Here is a 14752-nt window from a genome sequence, read left to right as displayed (position 1 = left end):
TGGAACCTTAGATGCAAGATGAGAAGTAGAGAGGTCCCACCGGACGTGCCAATTTGTTCATACGAGATTTCTGGAGAAACTTGTTTCGTGGAATTTGAACTTTGTATTTGTATCCATTTCAGTATAGCAAGTACAATATCTAACACGATAGTTCTTTGATTTGACATTTGGGTCAAATTCAGACCATAACCCAAATATCAAATTAGGTTAAATTAATCTTATTGGAATTTGTCTTCAAGCAATCACTCTGCTGTTGTGCATGATGGGTGTTCATATATATATATATATATTTGCAAAGGTTGAATTAAATACGTGAGGTGGGGGAATCAGACCTCTAACCTCGAGGTTGATGGTACAAGCACTATACCAGTTGAGTTATGCTCATTTTGCGTGTTAATAAATTTCATTAAGAAAAAAAAATGTTTCTCTGGGACAAAGCATGAAGTGGATGAAAATTGTGAAGTAAAAGAAATTTAAGCAACACTGTAGTCACTTTTAACATAATAAATCCATGTCTCTTAATAAATGCTATATGAGTTTATTCCAAAGATCAAATATTCCAAAGAATATGGTAAAATAATTATAAAGTGAAATTTTAAAATTAATTTTAATAATGATGAAGAAAATAGTGAAATTTAATTAATTATATTTCTTTTAAATGAATGAATATACATTAACAAGTGATATTTAATGAAAAATTAAAGTAAAAAGTACAAATCTTAAAACTTAGAATTAAATTACAACTTAAATTTAAAAATGGTTACATTTTGAAATTGAGGGCTAAATTGAAATTAAACTTAGAATTTAAATGACTAAAGAGTAACACTTTTAAATTTACAAAAAAAAAAAAAAAAAAAAAAAGTATTTTTTTCCCTATAATCTAACAAGTTTAGGGTCGAATTTGATATTTTCTCGAGATTTCTACATAAATAATCATCTTTGGATCATATTTTTCAAAAATGTTTTTTCTTTTGTATTTTTCCAATGAAGGCTTTTTGTACTTTTTTTGGACAAATTTACCCCCTTTTTTAATTTTCTTTCATAATTCTTTTGTGTATAACTCTTTCTTGTTTTTAAAATTTTCATTTTTTGTCATTGGATTATGTGTAATCATTAATTGAGCCACCTTTTATTATACTTTATGTATTGTTTAATGTGCCCAAGAATATGTTTCATATTCTAAATCATTTTTGTGAATTTGTATGTATCTTCTATGCATTAACAGTGTAAAGTATAAGGTATAAATAAGTATATAAGTACCAAAAATAACTAACAAATCTTCTCAAATCTCAACTAATAACCATCCTAACAAATCTCAACCTAATAGAAGAATATCTTTACAATTTAACATCCCCCTCAAACTTAAGGTGATAAGCTCGAGAACAACTTGAGTTTGCATAGTAGCTGATGAAAGCGACCAGAGGAGAGGGCTTTAGTGAAGATGTCAACTGGTTGCTCGGTTGTAGGCACGGATTGAAGGCGCAAAGTAGAGCTCTAGAGATGATAGCAGACAAAGTGGTAGTCAGTCTCAATGTGCTTGGTCCATTCATGAAAAACGTCATTATATGCTATCTAAATGGCACTATGGTTGTCATAATGAAGAATAGTGGCAGAATTTTGGGGAGCCCCCATGTCAGCCAAGAGCCAACACAACCATAAGTCTTTGAAGTTGCATCAACAAGTGACAATACTCTGATTCAGTGTTGGATCGAGAAACAACCCTTTGTTTCTTACTTTGCCAGGAGATGAGAGAATCACCCAAATAAAAATAGTAACATGTGGTGGATCATCTATCCGTAGGGTCACCTTCCCAATCAGCGTCAAAATACCCATAAAGGACCAAAGAGGATTGGTAGGAGAATTGAAGTCCATGCCCCAGTGTACCTTTAACATAATGCAAAATACGAAGAATAACTGTGAAATGGATAATGCGGGGAGTGGACATGAACTGACTGACAACATGAACAACATAAGTTATGTTTGGACGAGTTACTGTTAAATAGATAAAGCTGCCAACCAGTTGTCTATACAGTGTTGGATCCTAGAGGGGAACACCATCAAAAGAGGTCAGACGAGCATTAAAGTTCAACAGTGTTGATGTTGTGGTAGAATTAGTGATACCCGAACGAGCTAAAAGATCTGATGCATACTTTGCTTGAGATAGATAGTATCCATTAGAGCATGATGAAACCTAAAGATCAAGAAAATAGCTGAGCGGTCCCAGATCTTTCATCTCAAAATGTTCTCCTAGATAGCATTGGAGATTCGAAATAGCCTGAGTATCATCACCAATAATAATCATATCATCCACATATAACAGGAAGAGAACAATTCCAAGGGAACTTTTCTAAGTAAACATGGCAAAGTCATGAACGCTGAAAGTAAACCCAAGTTGGGTAAAGGTAGAATCGAAGGTTGAAAACCAAGCACGGGGAGCTTGTTTGAGCCCATATAATGCACGACGAAGAAGACAGACCTTCTTTGGTGGAGGGGAGATGCCAGATGGTGGCTACATATAGACTTCTTCAGACAAATTGTCATTGAGGAAAGCATTCTTAACATCCATTTGAAGAAGGGGCCACCGCTTGGCAGCTGCTATGGCCAATAGACTCCGAACAGATGTCATTTGTGCAACTGGAGTGAAGGTTTCCTTATAATTAAAACCATATTCCTGTGAATACCCTTTGGCCACCAAACGAGTCTTGTAGCATTCGATAGATCCATTAAAACAGGTCTTGATTTTATAGATCCACTTATAGTCGATAGATTTCCTGCTAGGCGGTAGATCAACGTACTCCTAAGTATGAGTCTTTTCTAAAGCCTGAAGTTCTTCATCCATTGCTTGCTACCAGAGAGGGTTAGTACAAGCCTCATGATAGGACTAAGGTGTTGGGGTTTATGCCCTAAAGTCTCGTGTCCTGTAGTTTGTAAATAGTTTGTACGAACGCTTGTGTTGTTAATATATGATATTTACTTCACATCTTGTCTTTTTGCTCAGTTGCTTGTTTTATTTGCTTTACCACAAACTAATAAACATAAAATCCCTGGTTATCTATTTGTGACTCAAGCATGTATGTGGTGACATACAAGTGGATAATGTATTGAGTCATAACCAAAATGGTCTATAGTATATGGATATAGATGATGACGGGCAGAAATGCACGTCATCTTAGGCCTTTTATTTAAAATTATGAGGGTTGTTAAGTAGATTATGCGGTGAATATGTTAGGAATCATGAGAAAATGAGTTTGCATCATTCAACATTAGGAATCTCGGCTAACCCACTATTATGCGTTATTATGCGTTCAATTGTCTATCTTTGTAGCTAATGCAGAAGCGGACGCATACGCGGAAGTCGGGCTATTGCAAAGACGACCGCATGCGGAGAATTTCTCCATCGCAAAGGCGAATGCATATGTTCAACGCATGGGTGTTGCGATAATCAACCGCATGCGTCCATCGCATAAGAGTTGCGATCATCAAGCGATTGTGGTCATCGTGTAGAAGTTGCAGTAATCAAGTGAATGCGGTCATTGCAAGATTGCGGCTACATGATGATAAGCATAATAGCGGGATGAATGCAAGGTTTATGGAATGGAAACATTAACGCATATCTCGGAAGAATCAAAAGATGATATTGACATTTCACCTACCACGCCGTTAGTAGTAGAGATTTAGAAAAGGACCAATGCGCCGCGAAGTTAGAATCAGAGCAGGTTCATTAATGCTGTCGACGATCAAGCTCTATGAATAGAAGCTTATGAGCAGAATTTCAAATAATCCAAGCTCCAGCCTTTGGGAGGATCCTTGTGATCCAGACGAATGCGTGAGAGGAAAGCTTGAGAGTTCTTCATCTCCTTTATCCATTCTAAGTGACGACTGGAGCCTTCGCCGAAGTTAGAGCTCGAGAGAGTCAGCTCCACCGCCCATCCATGGCACCACCAATAGCCTTGACACACATCTGCTGAAAGCAAGACATTGCTTCCAGCTGGTCCTTTCATTTTCTATTCTTTTCTTATATTGTATAGTAATACGTTACTCTTATATGCGATGACTATGCGTTCTTGTCACAAGTTTTCTTGCACTCACGCCAAGTATAACGCGAACGCAAGTTTCTCGGGTGATCCAAGGTCGAACTCAGGGACTTGTAGCTGAATATATGCGGTGATGTGTTTGCGGCGGATGAATAAAAAAATGATGGGGGGGGGGGGGGTATAAGCTACAAACTACTCCTACTTCTAACTAACAGACAAAGCATTGGAAGTATGAATGAGAGGTAGAGACATGGAAACTGTTGACGCGTAGTAAAATGCATGGAAAAACAGATAAAATGTGAGGATGTCTTCATCGCAACCCTAAGCTTGAGCGCAAGGGCAACCTCAGCCAACGCAAAGCTATGCGATCATGCTACACACACTTGAGCCTATTTCTAGGACGCATGCGATGTATATGCGACGTCGAGAGGCCTTATTTCTAGGTCTCTATTCCTGCTCATGTGCTTCCACACACAAATAAGATGACCGCATACCACCGTATCCTACTTCTGGATGCATGCAATATCCTATACGTAGGGTGCATACGCTGTGTAATAGCAAACGGAGATTATTCCTAAGTTCCCCATTCTTACTTATGCAATCTAATCCACTCTCCCAAAACTTAGATTTGGTTTTTAGACTACTCTTCCAAGTATGCCTAAATGATGAATGATGCGTTCATAAGATTAGCTAATCGCATAAACTTGGCTAACGTAAGATTATTCCTATCTCTAGTGAATACTTGCTTACATTGTTTGATGCGACCAACCACTTACCCTCCCGGGCAGTTAGTTGTTGTTGACTTTACTCATAGACAAACATTGCATCCGCCTATAGACAAGCGTTGCTACAGCTTCACACTAAGCAAATAAGGTTTTCTCACAACACTGACGCAACGCACACCTCCCGATGGTTTGCTACATGCTTCATATTCCTATGTCGCATGATTAAGTATGTGATACTCTAGCAATGTCACTAAGTGAGGCAATGAAGGTTAAAGATGCTAAGTAATGAAGATGGAGATGGAGTCGAAGGAAATTATAGAAATGTATTGTTCACAAAATATTAATTTCTTAAGGCATAATGTAATACAATACAATATAAGGAAAGAAGAGAAAATGAAAGGACCAGCTAGAAGCAATGTCTTGCTTCCAGCATATGTGTGTCAAGGCTGCCAGTGGTGCCATAGAAGGGCAGTGGAACTGACTCTCTCAAGATCTAACTCAAGGCTCCGATCGTCACTCGAAATGGATGAAGGAGATAAAGAACTCTCAAGCTTTCTTCTAACGCTTTGGTCTGGATCACAAGGATCCACCCGAAGGTTTAAACTTGGATGATTTGAAATTCTGCTCATCGACTTCTATTTATAGAGCTTAATTGCCGACAGCATTAATGAACCTGCTCTGATTCTGACATTCGCGGTGCGTTGGTTCTTTTTTGAATCTCTGCTGCTAACGACGTAGTAGATGAAATGTCAACATCATCTTTTGATTCTCCCGAGATATGCGTTAATGTTTTGTTCGTTGCTATCGTGATTTGTTCTAGGAGTGTACTGTATAAAATAAATTGGAAAGATAAGTTCTAAGTACAAACGATGCATTTATGCTTTGATACGTTTAAGTAACTGTAATGCGTTGAGGCGTTAGATATATGCACAGAACGCATAAAACTCCTTATAATGACGTTCAAGTTTTCCTAAACCAAACCCAAATATAAATCTGATCTAGGTTCCTGGTAAGTCCAGGGTCGAACTCTTGGATTCAGTTAACCAAACGCAGACCTTGCGTTGTATCTACTATAGGTGTTTTCCTAAATGAATGTGAGAAATGTATTATTTACACTAAATTGTTGTGCCTATACAAGAAGATACAAAAGAGTTGAGTGGTGGATGATGGATCATGCGAAAATGGAGTTTAAGATAAGTGGACGCGTCGATCTAAGATGAGTGTACACAACTAAGATGTGATGTGGATGAGATGGAATGATTTGCTTATCTTTTGTTTAAGCGTTAGACCTTATTCAACACTTCTCAATGTGAATGACATACAAAGCCTTTCTCTAGGGTGCATGCGTCTAACACAGAATGTAAGAAACACCAGCAAGTCTATTTCTAGCTGTACGAGACGTCCTACTTAATGAAGCTTAGTTATTCCTTTGAACAATCTAAGTTAAAGATGTTTTTACCAAGTTGTCAAGTTGGCTTGACCGTTAGAATGAAATTGTGCATAAAGTATAAATGCATTCAACATAAACAAGGAATAAACAATAGTAAGTATGATGGATCAAATATGACTTTTATAAAGAAACAATGAGTCTTTACAAAAACAATATTTAATCAAATGGAATGAAAGCGTTAAATAAGAAGGAAACTGAGTCAAGCCAAAGAATACAATCTCTTGTATTTCTTTGGCTCAATTTCGTTGTGTACAATCATCTACATAGGAAGTGGACGGAGTGCCTTTCTCAAGAGTGGCTTCCTCCGCTCCCTAACCGGTGGTGGTGGTGGTGGTTCTCAACCCTTTTGATCGTCTCAACACCACGGCACAGCTTCTACAGAACTAAGACTTATGGCTACAATTTACAGAGAGTAAGGATCTTGATAATTTTCGAACTTCTTAAATCTGGAGGGACTTCATCTATTTATAGGCGTTGATCACATCCACTTGGTGAATGGGCAGCATTAAAGTCCATGTCCTGGTTAGCCGTCTGACTCTTGGAAGCTTTTCAGACGCTGCCTGCTGCTTGGAAGCTTTTCAGACGCCGCCTGCTGCAGGTGCCTATACTTGCAAGTGGTGATGTGATACAATCAGCCTAGAGCAATGAATCTTCTCTGCGTTGAACTCCCTCTGATGCATGGTCCTTGCGTTAGAGCTTTTCCTACGGCACTTGTCTAATGCGTTAGCGTTAATCCTTGCATTGAAATCCTGCAATACAATGCGTTAGTGCCGCGATATTTAGTAATAAAACTTCTTTTGTATGAGTTTGCTAATGTTTGAATAAATCCATGCGTTTCTTCTAAAAATGAGGAGAATTTATCATTAAAAACCTTAGTTGTTCCAACTTAAGAGCAAAAATAACTTGTATTTCTACAAGTTATCATGTTTCCATTCTACCAACCTTTCGTTCATCCCGCTATTATGGTTATCATCGTGTAGCCGCAATCTTGCAATGACCGCATTCTCTTGATGTCGCAACTTCTACACGATGACCGCAATTGCTTGACGATCGCAACTCCCATGCGATGGACGCATGTGGTTGATTACCGCAACACCCATGCATTGAATGTATACGTTCGCCTTTGCGATGGAGAAATTCTCTACATGCGGTCATCTTTGCGATAGCCCGGCTTCGCGTATGTGTCCGCTTCTTGCGTTAGCTACAGAGATAGACAATTGAACGCATAATAACGCATAATAGTGGGTTAGCCGAACTTCCTAATGCTGAACGAAGCAAACTCATTTTCTTATGAATTCCTAACATATTCGCCGCATATTCTACTTAACAACCCTCATAATTCTAAATAAAAGGCCTAAGATGATGTGCATTTCTGCTCATCATCAATAGGAAGGAAACCTTATCCTGGTAACGCTATGGATGCAGCCCCCTTTGTGGAATGGTCACAAGTGTTGTGACTTGTCACAGATGGTCTGATCCTGATCATTCGTGTTGGGTACATGCGAGCAGGGGCGTCCTATACAAACAGTTTATATAAGACCTAACCATGAAGTGTTAACGCCTCGTTATATAACACCGTTCATGACAGAGACTTCACTTCACTAGGATAACCATAGGTAATATGACCTCAATCCTAAGTGAGTTGGGAACTCTTGCCATTGAAGGCGTTCCTTTGATTTGTATGGGTGCGAGTGGTCAGGTCGCCGATTCAAACCTGCCATTTTGGGGATTCGCTTGATTTAGGAGCTAGGAACTCAGCTACACAAGATGGAATTCACTTCTTCCCCGAGGCAGGGTAAGTAGATAGATAGCTCCCTTAAGGACTGATTCTGGGGCTTGAACAATGTGGCGTCACACATCTTCTCTTGGCCCGAGAGGTGTTCACACATAGTTGGACTATGTTATATTGTTCATTAGAGAAATCAGAGGTACTTAAGGAGTGAAATGTAACTATAGGAGCAAAACAGTAATTTGGCCCAACTGTACTTATGAGCATCTGTGAAGGGTTATCGTACTTATGATTGGTTATATCTGATGGACACAGAAATATATATGTGGTAAGAAGAGTTCAACTGTTGGTCTTTGTAGAATGCCTGACAGTTAACGGATGGTGGATCTCGTGGCTAAAGAGTTTAATCAGCTATTCACAGACCATTGAAGCTTCGAGCCACAGGTCCATTAGGTCCCCTGGGTAGCTTGGATAAAGTTGAGAACCAGTGTTTGGGTTAATTTGAAATGTTCAAATTGACAAGAGGAAGTTCGATTATATATGATATAATTGGACTGGTTAATTATATATGATATAATTGGTTAAATGTATGAGATACATTATTTCGGAGGAAATTAGATATAAATATGATTTATATCAAGTAAAGGAGAAGATACTATAGTAGATATGCGATATCAAACTATAGGATAAAAATATAATATGATTATATTTATTATTAATTAATTGGTTATTTATATGATATTTATGCCAATTTTTCACATTCGGACATGGATTAGTGGGGTAGTGTCAATTATTGTAACCGATGAAATAAAAATGAAATTGTTTTATTTAGAATCATTCATTCAATTGTCCGTCCAAAAGAAAAAAAGAGAGCGCGTTGGTAAATCATAAACGATCGCTTAAGTATTTTGAGAGCCTATATGATAGTCACCCACCGTCTAAACGATCGTCTACCTCGCGCCTAAACGATCGCACACTAGTTTCTACACGATCGAATAGCTTCCCTAAACGATCGTAGTGTGTGCCGAGTTTGCTAAACGATCGTATACCATTTCCTAAATGATCGTTTAGTAAAACCTACACAATCGTGTAGCTTCTCCTAAACAGTAAGCATCGTGTTATATGATAGCGCCTTTTTCCCTCCCGCTTGCTTATCGCCTACACGATCTAGTTTTCCTCCTTCCTCTATAAAATTCACCAAAGACCACACTTTGGGTTCTCACGCTGAGAACACCCGGGGCTCTTTTTTAGTGGTGTTGTCTTCGTTGCGGTCGTGAGTTTGCGATTGTGCGTGCTGCTACATTGACGATTGGGTGGAGGTTTTCGCTGCATTGAGTTCCGAAGTTTGAAAACTGTCTTCAATTGGTATGACACTCTCTCCCTTGTTATATCTTGTTCATAGCATGCCGATAATTACTGTTTGTTTGAATGTATGTTTGAATGTATATTGTTGCATTTCGGTCACTGTGAAATTTTAGCGATCCGAACGCGCTCACGGAACTCTTCGGTAAGAGATCTTTCAATTGGTATCAGAGTCAAGTTCTGATACTCCAATTTCATATGTTGCAATGAAATGACATTTACGTTCATGGTGGGTGCATTTCTACACTATTTAATGGTTAAATTTGCTGTGGATGTGCAGGATTGATGGATGTTTTCATGGATGGTAGACTCGGTTTGATTTAAATCCTTTTACATTTGCGGTTGTTTGTAAAGGCCCCTTCGTTTTTTAGCATTAATAATCATTATCGAGTCTGTATTCAAAGTTTGTTTGAAGCTTTGAGTCATTCGGAGAAGCAGATCTGTGCAAGCGTTGCAGTTCTTCGAGGAAGGAGGCGAACTAGGGTTGATCGCGTCATGCAGAAGATATGGTACGCGATCGTTGTTGATGGCATCATAAAGATTATGGAGTACGTGATCGCTGTTGAACGCATCGGTTAAACGATGGGGTATGAGATCAAGAGTTGATCGTATCGTATTGATGATCGGGTACGCGATCGCAGAGTATCGAGTCGTGTAGACGATGAGATGCTCACGTATCGCTTAACGCGCGCGCGCGAGACGATCGTTTAGGTCAACAAGTTTCATCGCTTAGTAACTGACTAAATGATCGCTTAGTAATGCATGGTAAATCGTTTAACTGTCATCGTGCTAAGCGATCGCATAAATGATCAAGCTTCGCAGCCTGGTCGTCGTCTACGTGATCGTTTAATTATGCTTATATTGTCTAGTTCGCGCTGAACGATCGTCTACCTACTGCGTTTACTACACGATGGAGTCCTTCTGGAGGTTCAAGACACAGTTCGCCTGTGAACCAGTTTGCTCAATGAAAAATGTAATAGATAGGATTATTTCATTCCGGTTTTTGTAAAAGCTCATCCCAGTCCATTAATCCTTTATTTATTACATGTGAGGTATGTTTCTTATATGTCATATGGTATGCACATATAGTAAATCCCACCTTAGATTATGCAATAATCATGCATCATCTCTTTATTGTAATTGTTATGATTTAGAGAAGCATGATTTAATTATGTAAGAGCATTCTCATGCATCATATAATATAAAAGTTATATTTATGCATGCATAAAAAGCATTGACATGCATCATCTTTATATTATAAATGTTAATGACATGTTTGCTTGGTTTTTACGCGTTATATAAAAGTTATATATAGTAATGACTGGAAATTGCATGAAGCATGATACATAGGTTACTTTATAAATGTTATAAACACCTCGTTGTGCGCAATGTTTTTAGTTGTTTCTTTTTTAAAAGTTAAAGAGAAATTAGAATTAAAAAAATAAGAAAGACATGCATGCTCACTTAGGTTTAATTCATGGTTGTAAAGTGTTTATAACTTGCAGCATATAGACCTAAGATCATGGTTATAATACGATTAGCAACCCTAAGGCTTTAATCTTTTAATCAGTTTAACAGGATTAAATTGGCTAATAAAATATTAAAGTGTAGCAAATCTATCTATAAGGGACCTTTTGTCTAAGGTGGGTTCTTTCTAGGCTGGGGTATTTAAGATGACGGAAACGTAACACTCCTACCTGGGAACTTACATGGAAAGGTGAATTAGATAGATTTGATGCATGCATGCAAATTAAGGACAGTCCATTAAAGTGTTTAAATGTGACTACTTGAACTTGTTCATATTTCATAGGAACTTATTCATATTTCATAAACAAACGTTGTTTATGAACAGAGTTTAAAAAGACAACTTAGACTAAAATCAGTAGTCGGATTGTCTAGATTAATGAATCCCTAGGTAGAACATTCAGTGGAAGGTACTTGGGGCATGAGATGCTTCACTTAAACCTTTCACGTTTCTCCTAAATAGTCCACACCGTGAGATTTACCCTCGGCCTCGCGGCACCTTTGGCGTGTCCCCCTAACGGATGGTGTTTGGGTAGGTCAATATCAAGGTGGATAGAGAGAGTGTTCATAGTAAGTGGGAGCGGGAAGTGAGACAGCATATCCCTCAATATCCCTCGTTAGGTTGAATAAAGTTACTGCGCATCACCTCGAAGCACCCTGAGTGTCCCCCTAAAGGATGGCAGTTTTGCGCATTTCTTTATTTGATCTTCTGTAAGAGGATAAGATAACTTAGTCTCTTGTCCTAATCAGCTTCTTCCCTACGATGGGCACATTAGGGCGGGACTCTGGCACCGAAAGCGAGGGGTTACACTTACACGGAATAGTTAAAGTTTAACGATTCTTGATCGAAAAATTGTTGTTATTAGGTTCAGTTCCAAGAGTTGGCTTTTCCTAATGGTTGAGAATGTCTCATCCCAACGAAGGAGCAATTGATCACCCCACTGGTGACGTTTGTCCTGCCTCACTAGGGCATCATTGTAAAATAGAAGTCTATAACTTAGGGTACTTGAACTGTTTTGCAAAACTAATTGGTTTAAAAATGGTTTAGCAAAAACTAATAAAGTTTTTTTTTCATATTTTCAGCAACTTTTTCAAAATGGCAATAGCCACATTGGCATTACTAAGCATCGAAAAACTTAGCGGCGATAATTTCACAACATGGAAACACATGATCACGATGATCCTGATCATCGAGGATCTCATGTTTGCTCTCACGGAGGCTTGTCCTCCTATTCCAGCTTCTAATGCCACTCGAAATGTTCGAGAGGCATACGAATGATGGACAAGAGTGAATGAGAAGGCCCAAGCCTATATCTTGGCAAGTCTTTCTGAAGTCTTGGCCAAGAAACATGAGCTTATGGTCTCAGTACGTGAGATTATGGAGTCCCTGCGGGGGATGTTTGGACAACCGTTTGAACAGCTTATGCATGAGGCCCTTAAATACATATTCAACTCCAAAATGGAAGAAGGCACCTCTATTCGTGAACATGTGCTTAACATGATGGTCCACTTTAATGTGACGGACTTGAATAGGTCTACCATCGATGAGAGCAGCCAGGTTACCATCATCTTGAATTCTTTGCCGGAGAGCTTCCTGCACTTTGTTAGCAATGTGATTCTTAACAAAGTGAAATATAACCTTACAACTCTCCTCAACGAGTTGGAGACATACCAATCTTTACTAAAAAGTAAGGAGAGGCAGAAGGGTGAGGCAAATGTTGCTTCATTTTCCAGAACGTTCCATAAAGGTTCGACCTCAGGAACGAAGTCTGCACCTTCTACTTCTAACTTTGCAAAGGAGAAGAAGAAGAAAGGTGGTAAAGGAAAAGGGAAGGCACCTGCTAACCCACCGCTTGTTGCCCCAAGCAGGCATCCACAGGTTGCTAAGGGAAAGTGCTTCCATTGCAACCAAGATGGACACTGGAAGAGAAACTGTCCTCGGTATCTAAAAGAGAAGAAAGTAGTCAAGGATAAGGCTAAGGCCGATAAAGGTAAATGTGATTTACTTGTACTTAAAACTTGTTTAGTGGAGAATGATGATTCTGTCTGGATAATTGATTCAGGCGCCACTAACCATGTTTGTTCTTCTTTTCAGGGGATTAGATCTTGGCGACAGCTAGAGGCTGGTGAGATGACGATGCGAGTAGGCACCGGCCACGTCATCTCAGCTGTGGTAGTGGGAGGACTCTAGTTAGCTTTACATAATAGGTTTCTTGCTTTAAATGATGTATATATTGTTCCCGAACTAAAGAGGAACCTCATTTCTGTAAAGTGTTTATTGCAATGTAAATATACTATCTCTTTTAATGTGGATAAAGCGTTTATTCATAAAGATGGTGATTTTATTTGCATAACAAATCTCTACTCGAATTTATATATGTTAAGGCCGTTAGCCATTAATTCCCTCCATAATACTGAATTGTTTAGAATTTTCGTAACTCAATTAAAACATCAAAAAATTTCTCCAAAAGAAAATGCCCAACTTTGGCATCTTCGTTTAGAGCACATCAATTTTAATAGGATTGAGAGATTGGTGAATAATGGACTTCTAAGTGAGTTAGAAGAAAATTCTTTACCAGTGTGCAAATCTTGCCTTTAGGGTAAGATGACTAAACGACCTTTTCCTGTAAAAGGTTATAGAGCTAAGAAGCCTCTTGAGTTAGTACATTCTGACCTTTGTGGTCTTATGAATGTGCGAGCTTGAGGTGGCTATGAGTATTTTATCAGTTTCACTGATGATTACTCCAGGTACGGGTATGTTTATCTTATGCAACAGAAGTCTGAATCCTTTGAAAAGTTCAAAGAGTTCAAGGCTAAAGTTGAAAATGCATTAGATAGATGGATTAAAACACTTCGATCGGATCGAGATGGAGAGTTTTTGGACTCAACATTCCAGGACTATTTGATAGAACATGAAATCGTTTTCTAACTCTCAGCGCCAGGTACACGTCAGCAGAATGGTGTAGCAGAGAGGAGAAATAGGACCTTGTTGGACATGGTTCGCTTGATGATGAGTTACACTTCCTTACTGGACTCATTTTGGGGTTTCGCAGTGGAGAATGCGGTATACATACTCAACTATGTTTCCTCCAAGAGTGTTGCAGAACCCTCTGAAGTTGTGGAACGGGCATAAAGCTAGTTTACGTCATTTCTGCATTTGGGGTTGCCCTGCACATGTACTTGAGGCTAAGCCCAAGAAGTTGGAACCACGATCGAGGTTATGCCTCTTTGTAGGCTACCCTAAAGGTACACAGGGGGATATTTTTATGATCCGGCAGAAAATAGGGTGTTTATTTCAACAAACTCTACTTTTCTGGAGGAGGATCATATGAGGGAGCACAGTTCAGGAAGCAAAGTCATGTTATGTAAGCTTTCCAATGAAACTACTGAAACTTTAACAAGACTTATTGGAGAGCCTGCTACATCAACAAGAGTTGTTGATGGGAGTTCATCCAGTAGGTCAGTTCCACCTCAAGATTTGAGGGAACCTCGAAGTAGTGGGAGGGTTGTGAACCCACCCGTTCGCTATCTAGGTTTCAGGAAAATCCTTGCTATGGTAGCAGATGGCGACGTTGAGGATCCGTTGTCTTATAAAAAGGCAATGGTAGATGTTGACCGGGATGAATGAGTCAAGACCATGGATCTCGAGATGAAGTCGATGCACTTCAACTTAGTGTGGGATCTTGTAGATCAGCCTGATGGGGTAAGACCTATAGGTTGTAAATGGATTTACAAGCGCAAACAGGGTGTTGATGGGAAGATACAGACCTTCAAAGCTCGACTTGTGGAAAAAGGTTATATCCAGGTAGATGGAGTCGACTATGAGGAGACTTTCTCGCCTGTTGCCATGTTAAAGTCGATTCGCATCTTCTTGTCCATTGCAGCTTATTATAATTATGAGATCTGGCACATGGACGTCAAGACGGCC

General features: G+C 39.0%; 1 protein-coding gene across 1 annotated transcript; it reads left to right on the top strand.

Annotated features, from left to right (window-relative positions):
• Positions 1–1065: 1065 nt before the first annotated feature.
• On the top strand, positions 1066–13156 carry LOC150037613 (uncharacterized). Its single transcript, XM_090310632.1, has 2 exons — positions 1066–12815; positions 12920–13156. The coding sequence occupies exons 1-2, from the start codon at positions 12182–12184 to the stop codon at positions 12925–12927; spliced, it is 642 nt and encodes a 213-aa protein (XP_090166758.1). The 5' UTR covers positions 1066–12181; the 3' UTR covers positions 12928–13156.
• Positions 13157–14752: the final 1596 nt, after the last annotated feature.

This window comes from Benincasa hispida, chromosome 2, assembly GCF_027475165.1.
Source record: "Benincasa hispida cultivar pf3 chromosome 2, pf3_genome.v1.1, whole genome shotgun sequence".
NCBI classification, from domain to species: domain Eukaryota; kingdom Viridiplantae; phylum Streptophyta; class Magnoliopsida; order Cucurbitales; family Cucurbitaceae; genus Benincasa; species Benincasa hispida.
This window is presented reverse-complemented; position numbering and strand designations above follow the sequence as displayed.